At 35.8% G+C, this 22,373-nt stretch overlaps 1 protein-coding gene across 14 annotated transcripts; it reads right to left on the reverse strand.

The window, feature by feature from the left end:
- Window positions 1-2,803: 2,803 nt before the first annotated feature.
- On the reverse strand, window positions 2,804-9,868 carry LOC131236035 (uncharacterized). Of its 14 annotated transcripts, XR_009166505.1 has the most exons (10): window positions 9,732-9,868; window positions 9,211-9,243; window positions 9,021-9,101; window positions 7,676-7,744; window positions 7,234-7,384; window positions 7,059-7,124; window positions 6,800-6,874; window positions 5,651-5,700; window positions 5,441-5,566; window positions 2,821-3,247 (listed from the first exon to the last, which is right to left on the reverse strand). XR_009166505.1 is itself a non-coding variant. In XM_058233125.1 (8 exons), the coding sequence occupies exons 6-8, from the start codon at window positions 5,678-5,680 to the stop codon at window positions 3,059-3,061; spliced, it is 345 nt and encodes a 114-aa protein (XP_058089108.1). In that variant the 5' UTR covers window positions 5,681-5,700; window positions 7,059-7,124; window positions 7,234-7,384; window positions 7,676-7,744; window positions 9,021-9,243; window positions 9,732-9,868; the 3' UTR covers window positions 2,808-3,058. The 14 variants fall into 14 exon arrangements, 5 of the variants coding, with proteins under 5 accessions (XP_058089106.1, XP_058089107.1, XP_058089110.1 ...); XR_009166511.1 differs by having other exon boundaries at window positions 9,021-9,239; window positions 9,732-9,825; XR_009166507.1 differs by having other exon boundaries at window positions 2,822-3,247; window positions 6,800-6,901; window positions 9,021-9,243.
- Window positions 9,869-22,373: the final 12,505 nt, after the last annotated feature.

The raw sequence follows: 22,373 nt of genomic DNA on the forward strand, positions 1-22,373 counted from the left end.
GCGTCAATGACTCTAAATGTTTTGGGTCTTACAGATCATATTTAAAGTACTTAGTGCTAATTTCATAAGTACTCTAGTTTAACACTTGCTAATATTAACCTAATTTCTAAAGGTTTTGGTCCTGGGTGATTTCTGCCTGATGTGGTACTCGGGTCCTTGTACGGATTTTTTCGAGACGTTACAGTTTACCTGACTCGTACACCACCCTTATGCCTGGTTTACCTAGAGGATCCTTAAAAACTAAGTTTCGCCTCATGTCCGGGACGTGCAGTACATTAGTCAGAATCACTTTCTTCCCAGAGGTGAATATCTGTTCAACAGTTCCTTTGCTAATGACGTTTAATCGGACTTCATTATCCATTTGTACTTCTTGACCATCGGTCAATTCCTCATAGGTTTTGAAGGCTAATTTGTCATAGCACACATGTACTGTAGCGGCAGTATCATACCACTAACCTAGAACTTTGCCTTGGATGGTATTTACCTCAGTGATCATAGCCACAATATCACTTTCTTTTACTGCACTTACCTCTTTTTTAGATTTGCGATATCGGCATACTCGAGCATAGTGCCTGATTTTCCCATAGACATGTCATGTGCCTTTGAACTTTTCGTTCTTCTTTTGAGCATTTTTCTTGAATTTTCCTTTGTTAGGTTTCAGGGAATCGTCTTTATCAGGATTCTTATTATTAGTGTTCTCTACTGCATGTACTTTAGACAAGGCATTCCCATTATCATTCTTTCTGTCACGATTATGAGATTCTTCCTCAATCCTGATATGTTTCTGGATTTTTTCCAGTGTGTAGTTCTCAGTTTTATGCAAAAACTTCTTTCTGTAGTCTTTCCACATAGGTGGCAATTTAGCGATTATAGCCCCGACTTGGAATGATTCAGGAAGATCAATTTTAATGGCTTTGATTTTGTTTACGATTAGTTGCAGTTCTTGGATTTGGGGCAGCAGCGATTTGTTATCTACCATGTTGAAGTCAAAATACCTGGCGATGAGAAACATGTTGGTACCTTCTTCTTTGGCATTGTATTTGAACTCCAAAGCGGCTCAGATCTCCTTTCTTGATGACGTCTGTTGGTATAGATCGTAAGGCGGTCGGAGAGCACGTTCAGAATGTGTCCTGGACACAAGAGTTCGTCTTCATCTCATTTGGTGCTGGCAGCCACCTGTTCAGGTGTGTCTGTGTCGGATGCTTCCGGTAGTGCTTGCAGTTTTGGATCTAATATGTAGTAGATCTTTGGCGCCATTAGAAGAAATTTCAGCTTATTTTGCCTTCTCGTAAAATTGGTTCCATCGAACCGATCAAGACGTATCAAGTCCTGATTCATCAACTGGATGGACGAAACATTGTCAGCTTCTATCACAAATAACACTTTAAGATTATTGAAAATTTATAGAATAATATTTTTTTCTGTAAAATATGGAATCCGAAAAATGCAAATTAATTTGAAATATAGACAGGCTGAAGCACGTCTGAAATGCTATCCTTAAAGCGTTATTTACCCTTACTTAAATGAATTGAGTATACTGATAGGTTACAGGCAAACCGCTTCTGGGATACGACGAGCCTGGTGTGGGTCTGCGTTCAGTAAACACGAATGCCCACCTATTGGAACTCTGTTACACTCAATTTGGCAGAAATACAATAAAAGAAAAATCCTAGAAGAAAGAAAGAGAAGAAAATATGTGATTTAGACCACTGCACTGGTCAAGTATTCAGCCACTAGTTCAATTGAACCATTCTAGACCACACTGTTGGTCTGTTCTTCAAACAAAGGTTCAACCATGCCATCCTTTTATAGGTTATGGTGGCTGGGGGTTATGGTCTAGGGAAATAAATTCCATGACCATTTTCTAGCTATTAGAGAAAACTAGCCATTTTAAGGCCGTTTTCTGACTGTTATGAGACAACAGCTAGCCGTTTTCTAGCTGTTGGGCTAGCTATGAAGCAGTTACAACTAGACCCTGCACTAATGGCACAACTGTTACAGATCTGTTGCAACAGCTCTATTTCAGCTCTCTATATATACTGGAGGACTCTCATTCAGTCCTCTAGTCTCCCCTTTAGCTAGCCATTCGCCTTAGCCACTTAGTCGCACTGCGACTCGCACACGTCTCGCTCCGGTTCGCTCAAGGTCGCGAACCTCTGCGACACGATGCGGACATGCGAAGTGCAAAGTGTGTCACTAGCGCCTCTACAGCCACACTGCCTCACATGGCCACACACTCGCACTGAGCCCGAGCCCGCGCGGGTGTTCCAGTGCGACGCACTGGAACACGTAAGGTCTATAGTCCTTTGACTAGGTAAGCAAATATTATAATACTCCACTGTTTTCATTTTAACCACAAAAATCTTCTCTTCCCTTTCCTATGTGGGACTATTCTTAAAAATACTACAAGAAAAACGGACAAAGGCTATGGCAAAAAACCGTAGCAAAAGCACTTTTGCTACGGATATAATCCGTAGCACGTCTATCGCTATTGGTGGGGTAGCTAAAGGTATAGCTACGGATTATATCTGTAGCAATAGACACCAATAGCTACGGATATAATCTGTAGCAATAGATACCAATAGCTACGGATTATATCCATAGCAATACCTTTAGCTACCCCACCAATAGCGACAGATGTACTACGGATCATATCCATAGCAAAAGGGATTTTATCCGTAGCAATAGATGCCAATAGCACCATACCAATAGCTATGGACAAAAGCCATAGCTATAGCTACGAATTATATTTGTAGCTATTTTTTTAAAAATTGTAATAATACGACCTATTTCCATTGCATGAACCTGCTGTGATTGATAACTCATCTAAGCTTAATGCTGATAGAAATAGTACATAAAATGCAATTAGAAAAAAAATGATGCATTTATTATAAATAGCAATCAAATCATACAATGCATCCTACATTCACATTTCTAAATAAACAATACTTCACTGTGCTTATCTTATCATAAGAATTACAACTAAGGTGTGCCCTCATGTGCAAGAAACAAATACACTCCAACACAGTAAACACCCTCCATATGCATTCAATAATACTCACATTTTTACAGAATTTTCTTCCTTCAGACGGTCAATTTCAGCAAATGCAGAAGATAGAGCCTCTTCTTTCGTTGAAACTGCAGATGTAACTTCTATGGACTTCGACACAAGATCACTTTCAAGTTCTAGAACCCTTGCCTTGAGAAAATGAATTTCATCCTCCGCTGACTTCTTTAGCTTGTCAGCCTGTATAAAACAGTATTTATAGACACAATCAAACCAGCATGCCTTTGTACACATCTCAAAAGGAAGAAAGACCAAAAAAAAAAAAAAACACTTATATATGAAGAAATAAAAAATGTACCTACAAATCTTCTAAACTATGGCAAAATCCAACATGAGTAATGTGTTCAAACCTAGGATGGACTTTTAAACTCAAAACCTAGGTTTAGGTTAAGGTTATAGGTTTAGGTTTTAGTTTTAGGTTAAGGTTATAGGTTTAGGTTATAGGTTATAGCTTTAGGGAATTGAGAATAGGTTAAGGTTTAGGTTTAGGAAATCGGGTTCGGGTTCAGGATCGGGTTTAGGTTTGGGTTTTCAAGTTTAGGTTTAGGTTTATGTTAGGGAGTTGAGATTAGGATTAGGTGTAGGTTTAGGTTTAGGGATTTGAGAATATATTAAGGTTTTAGGTTTAGGTTTAGGTTATAGGTTATAGGTTTAGATTTCGGTTTTAGGTTTAGGTTAAGGTTATGTTATAAGTTTAGGTTATAGGTTATAGGTTAAGGTTTAAGTTATAGGTTTTGGTTTAGGTTAAGGTTATAGGTTAAGGTTTAGGTTTAGGTTATAGGTTTAGGTTAAGGTTTAGGTTTAGGTTATAGGTTATAGGTTAAAGCTTTAGGGAATTGAGAATAGGTTCAAGGTTTAGGTTTAGGAAATCGGGTTCGGGTTTGAGATCCGGTTTAGTTTGGGTTTTCAAGTTTAGGTTTAGGTTAAGGAGTTGAGATTAGGATTAGGTGTAGGTTTAGGTTTAAGGATTTGAGAATACATTTAGGTTTAAGGTTTAGGTTTAGGTTTTAGGAATAGGTTAAGGTTATAGGTTTAGATTAGGTTTAGGTGTAGGTTATAGATTATAGGTTATAGGTTATAGCTTTAGGGAATTGAGAATAGGTTATAGGTTTAGGAAATCGGGTTCGGGTTCGGGATCGGGTTTAGGATCGGGTTTAGGTTATAGGTTTAGGTTTAGGTTATAGGTTATAGGTTTAGGTTACAGGTTTAGGTTTAGGTTTAGGTTAGGTTATAGGTTATAGGTTTAGGTTTAGGTTATAGGTTATAGGTTATAGGTTAAAGTTTAGGTTATAGGTTAAGGTTTAGATTTAGGTTATAGGTTATAGGTTATAGCTTTAAGGAATTGAGAATAGGTTAAGGTTTAGGTTTAGCAAATCGGGTTCAGGTTCGGGATCGGGTTTAGGTTTGGGTTTTCAAGTTTAGGTTTAGGTTTAGGTTAGGGAGTTGAGATTAGGATTAGGTGTAGGTTTAGGTTTAGGGATTTGAGAATACATTTAGGTTTTAGGTTTAGGTTTAGGTTTTAGTTTATAGGTTTAGGTTATAGGTTAGGGTTTAGGTTATAGGTTTTGGTTTAGGTTAAGGTTATAGGTTATGGTTTAGGCTTAGGTTTAGGTTTTAGGTTTAGGTTAGGTTTATGTTATAGGTTTAGGTTAGGTTTAGGTTTAGGTTATAGGTTATAGGTTATAGGTTATAGCTTTAGGGAATTGAGAATAAGTTATAGGTTTAGGAAATCGGGTTCGAGTTCAGGATCGAGTTTAGGATCGGGTTTAGGTTATAGGTTTAGGTTTAGGTTATAGGTTATAGGTTTAGGTTACAAGTTTAGGTTTAGGTTTAGGTTAGGTTATAGGTTATAGGTTTAGGTTTAGGTTTAGGTTATAGGTTATAGGTTATAGGTTAAAGTTTAGGTTATAGGTTAAGGTTTAGGTTTAGGTTTAAGGTTTAGGGTGTGGTTTAGGTTAAGGGTGTGGTCCCTGTAAATACAAATATAAACACGGTCTGTCCAAATGGTCAGGCCCCTCCAATGCTGTCCATAGGAAATGGATAGCTTCATCATGGTCATAACAGTGGTTCCCACCTTCCAGGGAACCCCGCTCAACATCTGGATCTTCTTCATCAATTTTGAGATAATATATAAACATGGGCCTATCCAAATGGCCAGGCCACCTATATTGTTGTCCATAGGAAATGGACAGCTTCATCATGATCATAACAGCGGTTCCCACCTTCCAGGGACCCCCGCTCAACATCCGGATAGCTCCGACGCACATCCGGATCTACTTCATTAATTTCGAGATAATATATAAATATGGGCCTGTCCAAATGGCCAGGCCACTTCATCAATGAATCATATAGTATAAAGGAAAGAAGACTCACCAATTTAGCTAGCAAGGAGAGTGTGAATGCTTGGAATGTCACCCTTTCTTTGAATAATGGATGCATATTCCACAATGCAATCTGAGAATGAGTAAGTTTTTCCTGAGAATCTACATACATATGAACCTGCAGAAAGCAAGCAACAAGAAACATTCTACATAAATGCATTTGTACATCATTGCTATTTAGTTTCGTATGAAAAAAACTGACCTTTCTCAGGAAATCTGTCATCTCTGCCATGCGTTGATGGAGAAAATAACCTTGAAATACATAATTTAGTTAATAGGAAAGATCAAATTGTAGACCGGCAATGATCAAATTGTAATTACATTCCCAGTATTTATGATACAGATGTAGATGAAATGATGCAATAACTAGAGATATACATATGCAGCTCGAGGAAGTCCACCGATCAGATAGTTGTGATTGTTCAACAGAGTAGATTTTTGATCTGTTGAACATTAACATTGGGATCCACCTGACGAATGATATGTATCATCATCATTAATGCAAAATATCCCCCCATCTGTACAGAATATTGGCCTTGAATGAAAATTGTTAATTCAGTCGAGGTTGGTATAAAAGCTTAGAAATTACTTACAAATTGCACATAAGGCATATAATTGTAAATTTGTAATAGAAGTTTTGTCATTTGATACAATAACTTCTAAGTCAAAATATGTAACAAAGATGTACTAAGAAAGGTGAATTAAGTCCCAGATGGGCCAAAGAAAAAGCAGGAATTAGAGGGTCCTAGTGCACATGTGGCAATGCCTTCCTATCTTCCCAAATCTTTACCTGTTGTAAACCAACAAATCAAGATGATACTTAAAGGTTCCAAATCATATAGAATATTTCAAAAATGGCAAGATTATCTGAAATAAGTTACTTATCTACTGCTGTAAATGAAACAATGAAACAACTAGTGCCATAACTAGATAGGTCTTTTAATTATTAATTTAATACAATTAGAGAAATACGGAAGAAAATGATACAATTAGAGAAATATGGAAGAAAATTTTAAACTTAGTCGTAGCTGATGAATGTAAGTTCAGCAAATCAAGCTTCAGAAGAAACCTTCCATGTAGGTTTCAAAACCTGGACCACCTAGTTCAACCATGAGCAACCATGTCAGTGGCGCACTTAGGACGAGATGTGAAGACATAAACCCATTCAAACCCGTTTTTACCAGTAATGTTATTAACGAGATGGTAATACCCACACTTTCATGCCTTGCTTAAACTGAGGTATGAGTAGAAGTACTTGGTAGACAACTACAATGTTATTTTATTCAGAATAGATATCATGTACTGTCTTCCACAATTCTGTGGCAGCCTCAAGAAGAGTACTGCTATTCACATGTCTTTCAATACTATTTATCCTTGAGAATCTTCTTTCATCCACTACTTCAAATCATCTTCTAATTGTGCATCTCTGAAAATAAAGTCAAGTCTATACCTACTGCCTAGAAACAATTCAATGATTTTCAACTTCGTTGTTGAAACATGAATATTAATGTTCTCCACCATGCTAGAGTTTAAAGAAGAAAAACTTCCATTTCAACAACTGTTTAGTATCCACACGGTCGGTAGAAATATTTTGAGCAAAGTTCACTTACCTGAGGGTAAAGATCACAGCTTCCCAACTCCTTCACAGCCAAAGGCAATCGTTCTCCATCTGTAACCTGAGAAGTTGAGTAAATGGCAATGATACCATGTTAACTTCAGCAGAATACAACTTCAACTTTGATATAGTACATGTCTTGTAAAAAGATAAATACAAGGTGAACCAACCTCAAAATCTGCCCCCACAGTCTTAATGTTCACAGTTTGAATTTCATTATGCTTAGCCCATATGATCTTGCCACTATTGTCCATACTAGCAACTGGTTCTTCTCGACCAATTTTTATCATAATGGTTCTGTCATCATATCCAATTACAACCCTATACGCAAAACAAAGACATACATCTTTAAGCAAGTAGACAACTTTAGGACAAGTTACTTGAACCTGTTTCTTCTTGAATAGTTTACCACTCAATAAGCTTTAATGAACAGTGAACACAACTTTTGTAAAATAGAACTAGTTGCATTATTCTCTTAAGCAAAACAATAAATATCTACATACTATGATGTCATGAAACCAATGATTGCAAACCACCTTGCCAAAATTTCTTCCTGTAACTTAAAATCATTGGTAGGGAGAGAATGAAAAACACAATGGTTAAAACACTCACCAACGCGAACCTTTCATATATCCAATAGCCCACACTCATTCAAGACCATAATTCAACGTGTTCTCAAGTCTGTACAGTTAAGAAACCAACCCAAAATTAATGCCATAACTCAAGCTTAACTTTTTTGCTTTATATGTTATGTGAAACACTAATCACAAAGAAAAGCAGAAGGTAACATACGCTCACACATAATAGTTATAGAAAAGTAATCAAGCTCAGGTCTTGCTACTACCAGTGCTTTAATGTCCACATTTCAATATCAATTTATTAAAACAGCATTTTAGTGAGAAATTACTACTCAATGTGAAGGCCATAGACTGTTGGATATTCATAATCCCACAATCACAATTTAAAGAAACAAGTAATATATGAAGCAATTTCAACAAATAGGATCACCTAAAATCAAGAATTAGATCCTACAACGCAGATATGAATGGCATTATACCATTTGATATTTGATTAGGATCATTAATCACATAGCATAATGCTAATCATAAGAGCATCACATCTGACAGATTTGAGAAAGTACTTCTCGAAGTCTAGAGTCTCTCCTTAAGAAAACATCAGTTCACAATATTTATATTTAACTTACAATTGAGAAGACTCGGAAGTCAGAACTTGTAGTTCATTCACAATTCTGACCATGCATCTAATCTAGCTCAACCCTTATAAACTCTTTAAAACCAGCTTATCTCTTTAAAAATTTTAAAAAAAAAAATTAAAAAAACACTCTTTGAACCTACAAACATGAAAGGACCTATTACCATCCACCATTTTCCTAACAAGGTTATATTGGAAGTTTGAAACTCATAGCTCTAGGCAGAAAGGGTCCTTGACTCTTAGAGATTCCATACGAACATCCCAGGAAACAACACAAGTTGCCATTTTATGCAATCTGAGTCATTAATATAACATTACAGAGTCTTAATAGAAAGAATACATGGACATCTTCTCAAGCAATTAAGTTGTTGAGCATGAGATTTCAAAATAGTAACAAAGTAGTTACAGGTGACAAATACTTGGAAAGTACATGCAGTAAAAACAACATTTTACCAAAAAAAAAAAAACATCATTTCCTCAATTTTTCCTCAAGGTCAAGTAGGAATTAAAGGTAAGTAATCCAAAGTATTTTGATGTTTGAAATGCTTATAATTCTTGAATCACAATTATTTATTTAATTTTAAGAGCTTCATATATCTAGTGCATTAAAATATATGAAAAACATTCTAATATGGAAGGAATTACCTCTCAAAAAAGAATAATTGGAAGGAATACAGAACTGGAATCTCTGGATATTGGAGTACTTGAGTAAAAGTAGTATGTGTACATATTCAAACAAACTAACCTCACAAATTTCTCCTCTTGATGATACATAACTCTAGCTTGTTTGCCTTATAGGGTCCAATATGGTGAGTCAACCTTGGAACTATCAAAGACAATGAAGGTATTCCAAGCAATAGATGTATTCGATGATCATTCAAAAGTTCAACTGCCAGCCCTTGAGAAAGATTAACCTCAAATGTACAACTTCCCACCTTCCTCCAGTTTAGAATGTGGTAAAGGGCTGTCTTGCAAAAAAATGACTCAAGCTGTAAAATGAGGCAGATAGAGCAAGTCTTAATTAATAATTAACAACACTAGATACAATCCATTTGACAGAAAATAAATGTAATGGCTGTCTAAGCGAATACTTGGTTCATATCATGCGACCTTAGCATGTGTGTCCACTCATCAGCTCTTCAATAGTGGCCTAAATAATCTAACATGGTTTAGTCCAATAAAACTATGTTGATTGAACATCCTAACCACTGAAATGGTGTCCATCGAATGGGTGGATAAAAATCATTGGTAACCATCAATAGGCAAGTTAGATGTTTAAGATCAAATAATTAGTGTGATATTTAGGGACAGCTCCATCAACAATAGGGCTAACCACCCAAGATTTGGACAGTCTCTAGATTGCCAAATATGAATGTCATATGTATAGTCAATGAGTGATGACACTTAAAACTAGAAAATGTAGCAAGAGAAAAACCATAAGACGAATGGAACTCACCTAGCTCTTGGTGAAACCCAACAAGCAACCTACTTCCCAATGCCACGAGCTCCTCGAATTTTGTAATCCTATGATAGGAGGGCATTTTCTTACTCATGGCATTCAACAAACAAATGACATGATTGCATAAGATTAAGAAGGGAAAAAGAAAAAAAAACTCCAAATGGAAATGGTTTATGCATCACAAAATCAAGCAGAGAAACAAAATAGGTGCAAGCATCATCTTAAAACAGTTGTATAATAGGTCCCATTGTGGATTGTTCATATTCAAAAGAAGCATTTTCAAAGAATCAATTAAGCTGAAACAACCACAAAAATGCACAAAAAAGGAATCCAAACATCAGGTCGATATAAAACTTAGGTGGGCCACACCACAAGAAACAAAAGGGATTTAATCCCTACCATTGGAAACTTTTTAGGTGCCATGAAAGTTTTGTATCGGAATGATATTTGTACCTATACTTTATTTGAGTGGTAATAAGCCTATGAACGGTTTAGATGGTTGGCTCTAGGAAGGTTTCAATGGCGGATGTTTCTGTTCTAACTGTTTCTTGTGCACTACGTGAAAAATGGAAAAAAAGGATGGATTTAGAGACGGTTCTGAACCGTCTCTAAAATTGCATGGTTTAAAGACGCTTTAGAGACGGCCGTAAACCGTCTCTAAAATTTTAGACGGCCCCTGACTATCCTTAATATTGTCTTAAAAATTTGAACGTCCACAAATCATTTAAGACGGTCATTGACCGTCTTATATGGGTCATCTGAGACGGTCATTGGCTGTCCGCATTAGAGACGATCCTTGACCGTCTTATATGCGGTCATCTAAGACGGTCATTGGCCATCTTTTACTTCCAATATGAGACTGTCAAAGACCGTCTCTATTAGAGACGGTCCTTAGCCGTCTTAAAGCCCTGTTAAAGACCGTCTCTATTAGAGACCGTCAAAGACCGTCTCTATTAGAGACGGCCCTAGACCGTCTCTATTAGAGACTGTCAAGGACCGTCTCTATCCTAAACCGTCTTATAGCCCTGTCAAAGACCGTCTCTAATGCTCAGTTCAAAAATGAAAAAGCTCAAAAAAATTATGAATTTCGAAAAAATTAATAGTTGAGAAGCTTAGAAAATTAATTAACAATGTTTAAGAAAATTTAAAATTTTGAAAAAAGAAAACTGTAATTTTATAGAAATCTAGATTTTGAAAAAAATAAATAAATTAAGAACTTTGAATAATGTTGATAATTTTGAAAAAAAAAAATTTCGATAAAAATATGATATTTTGAAAACGAAAATTAAAAAAATTAAATAAATTGTGAAAAAATTGATAAAATGTAAAAAAATATATTTTTTAAAAAAGAAAACTAGATTTTGTATTTTGATAACAAAAATTGAAAAGTTATATAACAAAAGTGAGATTAAAAAATGATATTTTGAAAAAGAAAATTTAAGAAATTAAACAAAATTGTGAAAAATTGACAAATTGTAAAAAAATATATATTTTAAAAAAGAAAATTAGATTTTGTATTTTGACAAGAAAAATTTAAAAGTTATATAACAAAAGTGAGATTAAAAAAATGATATTTTGAAAAAGAAAATTTTAACAATTAAACAAAATTGTGAAAAAATTGATAAATTGTATATATATATATAAAGAAAACTAAATTTTGTAAAAAAAAAAATGTTAAATTTATTTAGTTAAAAGAGTTTTAGATGCGGTTGAAACTTGGTCTGACCCCTCATCCAAGTGAGACACACATAATGAGTGGGTTGGATATGTGAATCACATTTAAGCAGGCCCAATATATGATTATGAATGTTTTAAGGAAACCTTTCTCCACTACATTTAAGTGAGTTACTCATTACCTTTACCAGAGTAAACTCTGTGGGGTTCACCATTATTTATTTATTTTATCCACTCCATTCATCCATGTTAACAGATAATTTGAGGTCTAAAGAATAAAAAGAAAGCATATCCAAAGCTCAAGTGGACCACACCACAAGAAATAGAGTGATTGAACCTCTACCATTTAAAATTTCTTAGAGGCCATAGAAGTTTTGGATCAAGCTGATGTTTGTGTTTTCTATTCATTTATATATTTTTGATATTGTGAACAACCTTTAACTATTTTTGGACAATCTGATCAGTCCGGACATGAAGAGTAAATAACTTTAGATGTTAAAATCAAAATTCACTCAAATTATTGATCAATCTTGTTTGCCCAATATATTTCTCATATGTAGTATGATCGAGGCGAGTAACTAGTCAAATTGAGGGTAATGATCAGTAAAATAGAGTGAATGGACTAGACATGTAAAATGGGCCCATCATGATATGTGTCGAACATCAACTCCGTGCATTTGATGTCTCCCCTTTAGCTTATGAGATATCTCAAAAATCATCCGTATACAAAACTCAGGTGTTGATTACCATCTAAAACTATGTGAAGACATCTAAAAAAATATAAACAGTACAATATTGGATGTCATACCATTTTGGGGCCATAAAAGTTTTGGATTAAGCTGATTTTTGTTTTTTCCCTTCATCTGGCCCTGTATGACCTAATCAACATATTGGATGTTTAATAAATAGTACAGTAAGCCTTAGGAAGATTTTAATGATGGATATCCAATTACTATTGATTTCATGTGGTGTGGTGCACCTAAGATTTCTATGGTGGGGTCCACTACAGATTTTTATCTGCCTCATTCTTTGGCTCATGACGTAAAATGATATCTCAAAATGGATGGACGGTGTGGATATAACAAATACATCATAGTGGGGCCCACAAAACTTGGTGGATGTTGGTCGGTGCTCTATGGGTCCCACCATGATGTATGTGTTTCATCCAAGTGGGACACACATAATGAATGGGCTGGATCTATGAACCACATCTAGGTGGGCCTAATAAATGATTATTTTTAAGGTCGTGGCCCACCATGAAATGGTGCATCTGATTGACGGGGCAGATCCAAAGTTCAAGTGGACCCACCATAAAAAAGAGTGGGATAGTGACACCCACTATTGAAACCTTCTTAGGGCCCACCGCGATGTTTATTTGAGATCCAACCTGTTTATAAGTTAATACAGACATGGATGCAGTTGAAAATTGGTCTGACCCCTCATCTAAGTGGGACACACGTAATGATTGGGTTGGATATGTGAATCACATTTAGGCAGACCCAATATATGATTATGAATGTTCTAAGGAAACCCCTCCATTATATTATGTGGTGTGACCCACATTTAGGATGATGTGTTGTATATCCTTACCGCCCCTATGTTTCTCCAACCCATTTTTGGACCGGGTAATAATGTAAAAATGTTTTAATTTTTAAAAATTTTTGTCGGTAAAAATGTGTGTGTGTGCGCGTATATATATATATATATATATATATATATATATATATAGTTTTTATATCATATGAATGGAAATTTTTTTATATATATAATTAAAAGGTAATATGTAAATGATTTGTAATATCACATGAAAAAGAATTTTGAAAAGTTTAGAAATTTTAACTATGTTTAAGAAAAATTTTGAGAACAAAATAATGCTTTTGAAGAAAAAAAATAAATTGGCATTTTGAAATTTTTGAGAAAGAATTAAAAATATGAGAAATTTTTTGAGATTTTGAAAATAAAAATTCAAAGTTTGTATTTTAAATATTTTTGAAATATTTTATAATAAAAATGATATTTAGTTAAAAGAGAAAAATATACATTTTGAAAAAAAAATGTTAAATTTATTTGTGAAAAATAAAATTACTAAATTATCAGGCACATCCATTAATTGAACCTTTAATCGTTTTTGGACAATATAATCAATTCAAATTGAAGAGTAAATAACTTCAGATGTTTAAATCAAATTTCACTAAAATTGTTGATCAATCATGTATGCCCAATATCTTTCTCATATGTAGCCTGATTGAGGCGAGTAACTAGTCAAATTGAGAGTATTGATTAGTAAAATAGAGTGAATGGACTAGACATGTAAAATGGGCCAAATATTTTGGTTAAAATTGTGACCTAACTTACTGACCTTGTGAGAACCTAAGAATTGATGTTAGTAAGTTTTGTAAGCCCCGTCATGATGTGTGTCGAACATCAACACCGTGGATTTGATGTGTCCCCTTTAGGTTATGAGATATCTCAAAAATCATCGGTAAACGAAACTCAAGTGGGCCATACCATTTAAAACTATGTGAAGACATCCTAAAAAATATAAAAGCACTTGATGGGGCCCACATGAGATTTGGATGCAGTTGAAACTTGATCTGACCCCTCATCCAAGTGGGACACACATAATGAGTGGGTTAGATATGTGAATCACATTTAGGCAGGCCTAATATATGATTATGAATGTTTTAAGGAAACCTTTCTCCACTACATTTAAGTGAGTTACTCGTTACCTTTACAAATTGTGAAAAAATTGATCAAAATTGTGAAAAAATTGACAAATTGTTAAAAAATATATTTTTTTTTTAAAAAGAAAACTAGTTTTTGCATTTTGATAAGAAAAATTGAAAAGTTATATAACAAAAGTGAGATTAAAAAATTGATATTTTGAAAAAGAAAATTATGGTGGCCCCACTTCAGATTTTTATAGGCTTCATTTTTAAGCTTATATAATAAAATTATATGTTAAAATGGATGGATGGAGTGGATAAAATGAATAAATCATGGTGGGCCCCACAGGATTGACTTGGTACGATTGGGAACGGATTGGCTACTCCCCTTGACACCAGCCAACGACTGGTGGTCGATGCTCTGTGGCCCCCACCATGATGTATGTGCTTCATCCATGCCGTCCATTTATTTTTACAGATAATTTTACAATATGAGACCAAAAATGAGATATATCCAAATCTCAAGTGGACCACATTACACGAAACTGTGTTGAATGAGTGTCGACCATTAAAAACATTTTCGTAGCCATAAAAGTTTTGGATCAAGCTGATTTTTGTTTTTTCCCTTCATCTGGTCCTGTATGACCAAATCAACAGATTGGATGTCAAATAAACAGTACAGTGGGCCTTAGGAGGATTTTAATGGTGGATATCCAATCACTATTGTTCTCATCTGGTGTGGACCACCTGAGATTTATATCCCTCTAATTTTTGCCGTAAAGCTCTAAAATGATCTTTAAAAATGGATGAATGGAATGGATGAAACACATACATCATTGTAGTGCCCACGGAGCACCGTCCATGGTCTCGCCCAAAATTGGGCGCCCAATCCCTCTGCCCTCTCTCTCTCTCTCTCAACCCTGCCCTCTGCCCTTTTTCCTTCATTTTCCCCATTTTTTTGGCCCCATTTTTTCCTCCATCTGCAGATGCGAAAAGCATCGTCCGCTCTCTCTGTCCGATATGCCCGATCTTTCCAAACCCTCCTTCCCTTTTTCCACCGGGGCCGCATCCCCTCCACTTCCGACCCCCCCTCACCACCCTATGTGCAAGATAGCACCGACGGCGCAGTGGAGCGCCGAATCTGGGAGGTGGAGGACCGGCTTCGGGAGGCGATCGAGGAGCTGCAGCGCCATCCCGGCGGCCATCACCCACCTTGCGAGCATGCCGATGAGTCGTGCGTCTCCGTTTCCATCTCTCTCTAGGTGTTTGATCCAAAGAAGGGAGGGAGCCGAGACGATGCCCTCCCTACCTACGTACGCTCTCCTCAAGATCCAAAGAGGTATCTATCTCTCTCAATCTCTCTCAATCTCTATACTGATTTATGAATTTGGGGGATTTAGTAATTTGACCCCCATTTAGGGATTTGGAGATTTTAGGGCTTACATATTTGAATGTGGACCCCGATTCGGGGATTTTCTGATATTACAAATTAGGGATTTGGGGATTTTAGAATTTTAGGGATCTTGAGAATTTTGATGTCTCTTCTTGTCAATCTATTGGGTTCCAATGTGGAGGAAATATGGATATATGATGTGGGTCCATTTGATGGATGGTTTTTATTGCTTAATGGTGGGTGCCTTAAAACTTAGGTTAACTTCCATGTTATATGCTACATGGGGTGGCGTTGTCCATTTTGTATTTGATAAAATACTTCATTATTTGGTCATTGTATGCATATGCTCCATCAGCTCTCTATATGCTAGCATGTGCATCTCCATCTTCTATTGAAAGGCTTCAGCCTGTGCTGGTTGGAAATACAGCCATGAAACTGTGTCCCTTGCACATGAGAAAAAAGTAAGTACTTGAAAGTAACAATATTAGCATCCTTTGAACATTCTCTTTGATGAATACTTCTGGCACCACATTTTTTGGTGTACCTAGAACAAATACTTATCCAGTGCATATGATATGGCTTGCAAGTTGCAATGTAAGTGTCCGTATCAGTAGCCCAACAAGTGCTCCTCACAACTTGAAGCTTATTCAGTGCCTGGCATTACTCATGTGGGTTAGACTTATGAACTGTTTTTCATGTTGTGTTTTCTATGTTTGGTATATGTGGACCCAAAAGTGGTTTCTTGATGCGCCCCTTCATGGTCACAATTAATATATTTTCAGTCTAAAGAAGATGATGGCCATGTAATTGATGGTATCTTCTCTTCAACTCCAGAATGTAAGGCTTGCAAAGGTAGCACTTAGGCCTGGCGTGGGTAACATGGTGAACGAAATTCTATGGAAGCTACTTTTACTGAAGGTTGGTCATTTTCTGTAACATTCACTATACTCAAATTAAGGGGTCACTAGAAACCGGGTTCATTTGAATGCCTTAGCCCTTTCGTATATATTGATTCAGGGAAAAAACTCACTTCCACTACCCAAATTGGAGGGTGATGAACGTGTAAAAGCACACTCTCTAGCAACTATTTATTCACATCCGGTGGTATGTTTGTCATTGCACCTTCCCTTATTATTATTATTATTTTTAGAAATTTTACTTCAGGAAGAAGGGTTTTCACATTTTCATTTGCTAATATTTATTATTGAGGAATTCTACCATGGTAGCATGCTTCATTGAGTTCTGTGAAGTGTATATCGGAATATGTCCAATTTACATGTGGTGCCTGTGCATGGTGATCAGCTCATCGATTTTGTGGACCTGAAAAGCAATGGTATCTGACTGTTCTAGCCAAGCATCTACTCAGTAGTCTGAAGTGGACAATTAACCCAAAAAAAGCAACTGTACGTACATGTTCAGTGGGCAAAACTTGCAATAATTTGGTGGTCAAACTCTAGCCCACATGCGACAGATGTGCCGAGAATATAGGACATACACCTCACACACTGGCTGAAAGTGACATTGTCAAATGACACCTTGCCAACTTAATCAGCACCTGGATTTGATACATGATGGATTTCGGACGCCAATCTGATTCCCAAGTTATAATCAAGTTTACAACTGGTGTGGATGCACTTTTTCTTTTTCTAAATGAACAAGAAAGAGCATGTTTCCTCGCCCCAACAATGTTTTACTGTGCTTGATATTTCTGCCTTGTTTTATCATTAATAATGCTTTTCTTGAACTTCAGGTTCCTCATGAACCATCCTTGCATATGGATGATTTTGTCCGCATCAAAACCAGCATGCAGGTGTGTGATAAAATCTATAACACAACAAAAAGGGTATTGCTATTACCTATTTCCTTTTCATAGGACTTAATATTTTATCCGTTTAAGGGTCTGGATGGTTATTCAATTCAAACTAAATTGATCTTCATCACAAAGAATACCAAGTACATGGTTAATGCATGGGACTGGGGGCAGTGTGGTACAATTTCAGCTTACTCAGATCATAGGGCTGTTTGCACTTTGATACATGTCTAAAAACCATTAGCCCCTTGCCATCAATGTTTCCATTGTTGTTTGAGTCAGTTATTCTTTACTTACTGTCTATCAGAAAAAGAATTGTGGCTTTCTTAGTGAAGGAAATTTGAGTTTGCAATTCCTCATGCTACGCTAATAGCTTTTCTTAAGAATGAAATGCAACATTCTTCAAACAGCTGATCATAAGTCTTCGTCATTGTTATTGACCACTTTTTGCTTCAATTGTTTTATCAAGTTTACTAATGAGTTCAACATTTTATTTTATTTTATTTTATTTTTTCTGCTTCTCAGACTTTCATACAAGCGGGGTTATTGAAAGACGGTTTATGTTCAGTTCAGGATGAGAGTGCAGGTCAGTTCTTTTTCCAGGCCATACCCCAACCATTTTTCTAAAATAAGGTTTGAAGGCTATGCCTATTACATATAATTTTATTATATAAATAATCTTATTCCTTATATTGTTTCCCAGTTATATTTGTGTTGGTTTCAGAGTACAGGTAGCGAATAGAAATTGTTGGTCAATTGTGGCTTGTAGACAAAGGGATGAGTAACCAACAATACAAATATGGGAGGCCTTCCCCAGGTATCCAGATGCTTTTAGATATATTTATGTTGTTTTAAAATGTATTAACTCAAAATTGATGGAGCAGACCCGGATGTGCGTCGGAGCTATCCGGATGTTGAGCTGGGGTCCCTGGAAGGTGGGAACCGCTGTTATGACCATGATGAAGCTGTCCATTTCCTATGGACAGCATTGGAGTGGCCTGGCCATTTGGACAGGCCATGTTTATGTATTTACTCGAAATTGATGGAGCAAACCCGGATGTGCGTCAGAGCTATCCGGATGTTGAGTAGGGGTTCCTGAAAGATGGAAACCGCTGTTATGACTATGATGAAGCTATCCATTTCCTATGGATAGCATTGGAAGGGCCTGACCAATTAGAGCAGGTCGTGTTTATATCTGTATTTGCAGGGACCACACCCTTAACCTATAACCTAAACCTATTCTCAAATCTCAAAACCTATAACTACAACCTAAACCTATAACCTAAACCTATAAACTATAACCTAAACTCAATTCCCTAAACTTTAACCTACAACCTAACCTAAATGTATACTTATTCCCTAAACCTATTCTTAAATCCCAAAACCTATAACCTAAACCATACCCTAAACCTATAACCTGAACCTATAACCTAAACGCAATTCCCTAAACCTTAACCTATAACCTAACCTAAACCTATACTTATAACCTAAACCTATTCTCAAATCCCAAAACCTATAGCCTATAACCTATAACCTAAACTCAATTCCCTAAACCTTAACCTATAACCTAACTTAAACCTATACTTATAACCAAAACCTATTCTCAAATCCCAAAACCTATAACTATAACCTAAACCTTAACCAAAAACCTATAACCTAACCTAAACCTAAACCTATAATCTTAACCTAAACCTAAACCTAAACCTATAACCTTAACCTTAACATATAACCTTAACCTAAACGTAAACCTAAACCTATTCTCAAATCCCTAAACCTAAACCTAAACCTAAACCTAAATCTATAACCTAAACCTATTCTCATATCCCTAAACCTAAACCTAAACCTTAATGTATTCTCAAATCCCTAAACGTAAACCTACACCTAATCCTAATCTAAACCCCCTAACTTAAACCTAAACCTAAACTTGAAAACCCAAACCTAAACCTGATCCCGAACCCGAACCCAATTTCCTAAACCTAAACCTATACCTATACTCAATTCCCTAAACCTATATCTTATAACTTAAACCTAAACCAATAACCTATAACCTAAACCTAAATATAAACCTTAACCTAAACCCATAAACTATAACCTTAACCTAAACGTAAACCTAAACCTGTAACCTATAACCTAAACCTACACCTAAAACCTAAATGTATTCTCAAATCCTTAAACCTAAACCTACACCTAATCCTAATCTCAACTCCCTAACCTAAACCTAAACTTAAACTCGAAAACCCAAACCTAAACCCGATCCCGAACCGAATACGATTCCTAAACCTAAACCTTAACCTATTCTCAATTCCCTAAACCAAGATCTTATAACCTAAACCTAAGCCTAAACCTAAACCTTAACCTAAACCTGTAACCTATAACTTAAATCTAAACCTAAAACCTAAATGTATTCTCAAATCTCTAAACCTAAACCTACACCTAATTTTAATCTCAACTCCCTAACCTAAACCTAAACCTAAACTTGAAAACCAAAACCTAAACCTGATCCCAAACCCGAACCCGATTTCCTAAACCTAAACCTTAACCTATTCTCAATTCCCTAAACCAATAGCTTATAACCTAAACCTAAACCTGTAACCTATAACCTAAACCTAAACCTAAAACCTAAATGTATTCTCAAATCCCTAAACCTATACCTACACTTAATCCTAATCTCAACTCTCTAACCTAAACCTAAACCTAAACTTGAAAACCAAAACCGAAACCCGATCCCGAACCTGAACCCGATTTCCTAAACCTAAACCTTAACTTATTCTCAATTCCCTAAACATATTGCTTAAAACCTAAACTGAAACCTAAACCTATACCTTAACCTAAACCTAAACCTAAACCTAAACCTATAACCTATAACCTAAACATAAACCTAAAACCTAAATGCATTCTCAAATCCCTCAACCTAAACCTACACCTAATCCTAATCTCAACTCCCAAACTTAAACCTAAACCAAAACTTGAAAACTCAAACCTAAACCCGATCTCAAACCCGAACCCGATTTCCTAAACCTAAACCTTAATGTATTCTCAAATCCCTAAACCTAAACCTACACTTGATCCTAATCTCAACTCCGTAACCTAAACCTAAACCTAAACTTGAAAATCCAAACCTAAACCCGATCCCGAACCCGAACTTGATTTCCTAAACCTTAACCTTAACCTATTCTCAATTCCCTTAACCTATAGCTTATAGCCTAAACCTAAACCTTAACGTAAACCTAAACCTAAACCTAAACCAATAACCTATAACCTAAATCTAAACCTAAAACCTAAATGTATTCTCAAATCCCTAAACCTAAACCTACACCTAAACCTAATCTCAACTCCCTAACCTAAACCTAAACCTAAACTTGAAAACCCAAACCTAAACCCGATCTCGAACCCAAACCCGATTTCCTAAACCTAAACCTTAACCTATTCTCAATTCCCTAAACCTATAGCTTATAACCTAAACCTAAACCTAAACCTAAAACTATATAACATATACCCTAAACCTAAACCTAAACCTTAATGTATTCTCAAATCCCTAAACCTAAACCTACACTTAATCCTAATCTAAACTCCCTAACCTAAACTTAAACCTAAACTTGAAAACACCAACCTAAACGCGATCCCGAACTCGAACCTGATTTCCTAAACCAAAACCTATACATATTCTCAATTCCCTAAACCTATATCTTATAACCTAAACCTAAACCTAAACCAATAACATATAACCTAAACCTAAACCTAAACCTTAACCTAAACCTAAACCTAAACCAGTAACCTATAACCTAAACCTAAACCTAAAACCTAAATGTATTCTGAAATCCTTAAACCTAAACCTACACTTCATCCTAATCTCAACCCCCTAACCTAAACCTAAACTTAAACTTGAAAACCCAAACCTAAACCCGATCCCGAACCGAACCCGATTTCCTAAACCTAAACCTTAACCTATTCTCAATTCCCTAAACCTATATCTTATAACCTAAACCTAAGCCTAAACCTAAACCTTAACCTAAACCTAAACCTAAACCTGTAACCTATAACCTAAACCTAAACCAAAACCTAAACCCGATCCCGAACCCAAACCCGATTTCCTAAACCTAAACCTTAACCTATTCTCAATTCCTTAAACCTATAGCATATAACCTAAACCTAAGCCTAAACTTAAACCTTAACCTAAACCTAAACCTAAACCTAAACCTAAACCTGTAACCTATAACCTAAACCTAAACCTAAAACCTAAATGTATACTCAAATCCTTAAACCTAAACCTACACCTAATCCTAATCTCAACTCTCTAACCTAAACCTAAACTTAAACTTGAAAACCCAAACCTAAACCCGATCCCGAAATGAACACGATTTCCTAAACCTAAACCTTAACCTATTCTCAATTTCCTAAACTTATATCTTATAACCTAAACCTAAGCCTAAACCTAAACCTTAACCCAAACCTAAACCTAAACCTGTAACCTATAACCTAAACTTAAACCTAAAACCTAAATGTATTCTCAAATCCCTAAACCTATACCTGCACCTAATCCTAATCTCAACTCCCTAACCTAAACCTAAACCTAAACTTGAAAACACAAACCTAAACCCAATCCCGAACCCGAACCCGATTTCCTAGACCTAAACTTTAACCTATTCTCAATTCCCTAAACCTATAGCTTATAACCTAAACCTAAACCTAAACCTAAACCTATAACATATAACCTAAATCTAAACCTAAAACCTAATGTATTCTCAAATCCCTAAACCTAAACCTACACCTAATCCTAATCTCTACTCCATAACCTAAACGTAAACCTGAACTTGAAAACCAAAACCTAAACCCGATCCCGAACCTGAACCCGATTTCTTAAACCTAAACCTTAACCTATTCACAATTCCCTAAACTTATAGCTTATAATATAAACCTAAACCTAAACCTAAACCTTAGCATAAACCTAAACCTGTAACCTATAACCTAAATCTAAACCTAAAACCTAAATGTACTCTCAAATCCCAAAACATATACCTACACTTAATCCTAATCTTAACTCCCTAACCTAAACCTAAACCTAAACCCGATCCCGAACCTGATTTCCTAAACCTAAA

Source organism: Magnolia sinica, unplaced genomic scaffold (assembly GCF_029962835.1).
Source record: "Magnolia sinica isolate HGM2019 unplaced genomic scaffold, MsV1 ctg129, whole genome shotgun sequence".
Classification (NCBI taxonomy): domain Eukaryota; kingdom Viridiplantae; phylum Streptophyta; class Magnoliopsida; order Magnoliales; family Magnoliaceae; genus Magnolia; species Magnolia sinica.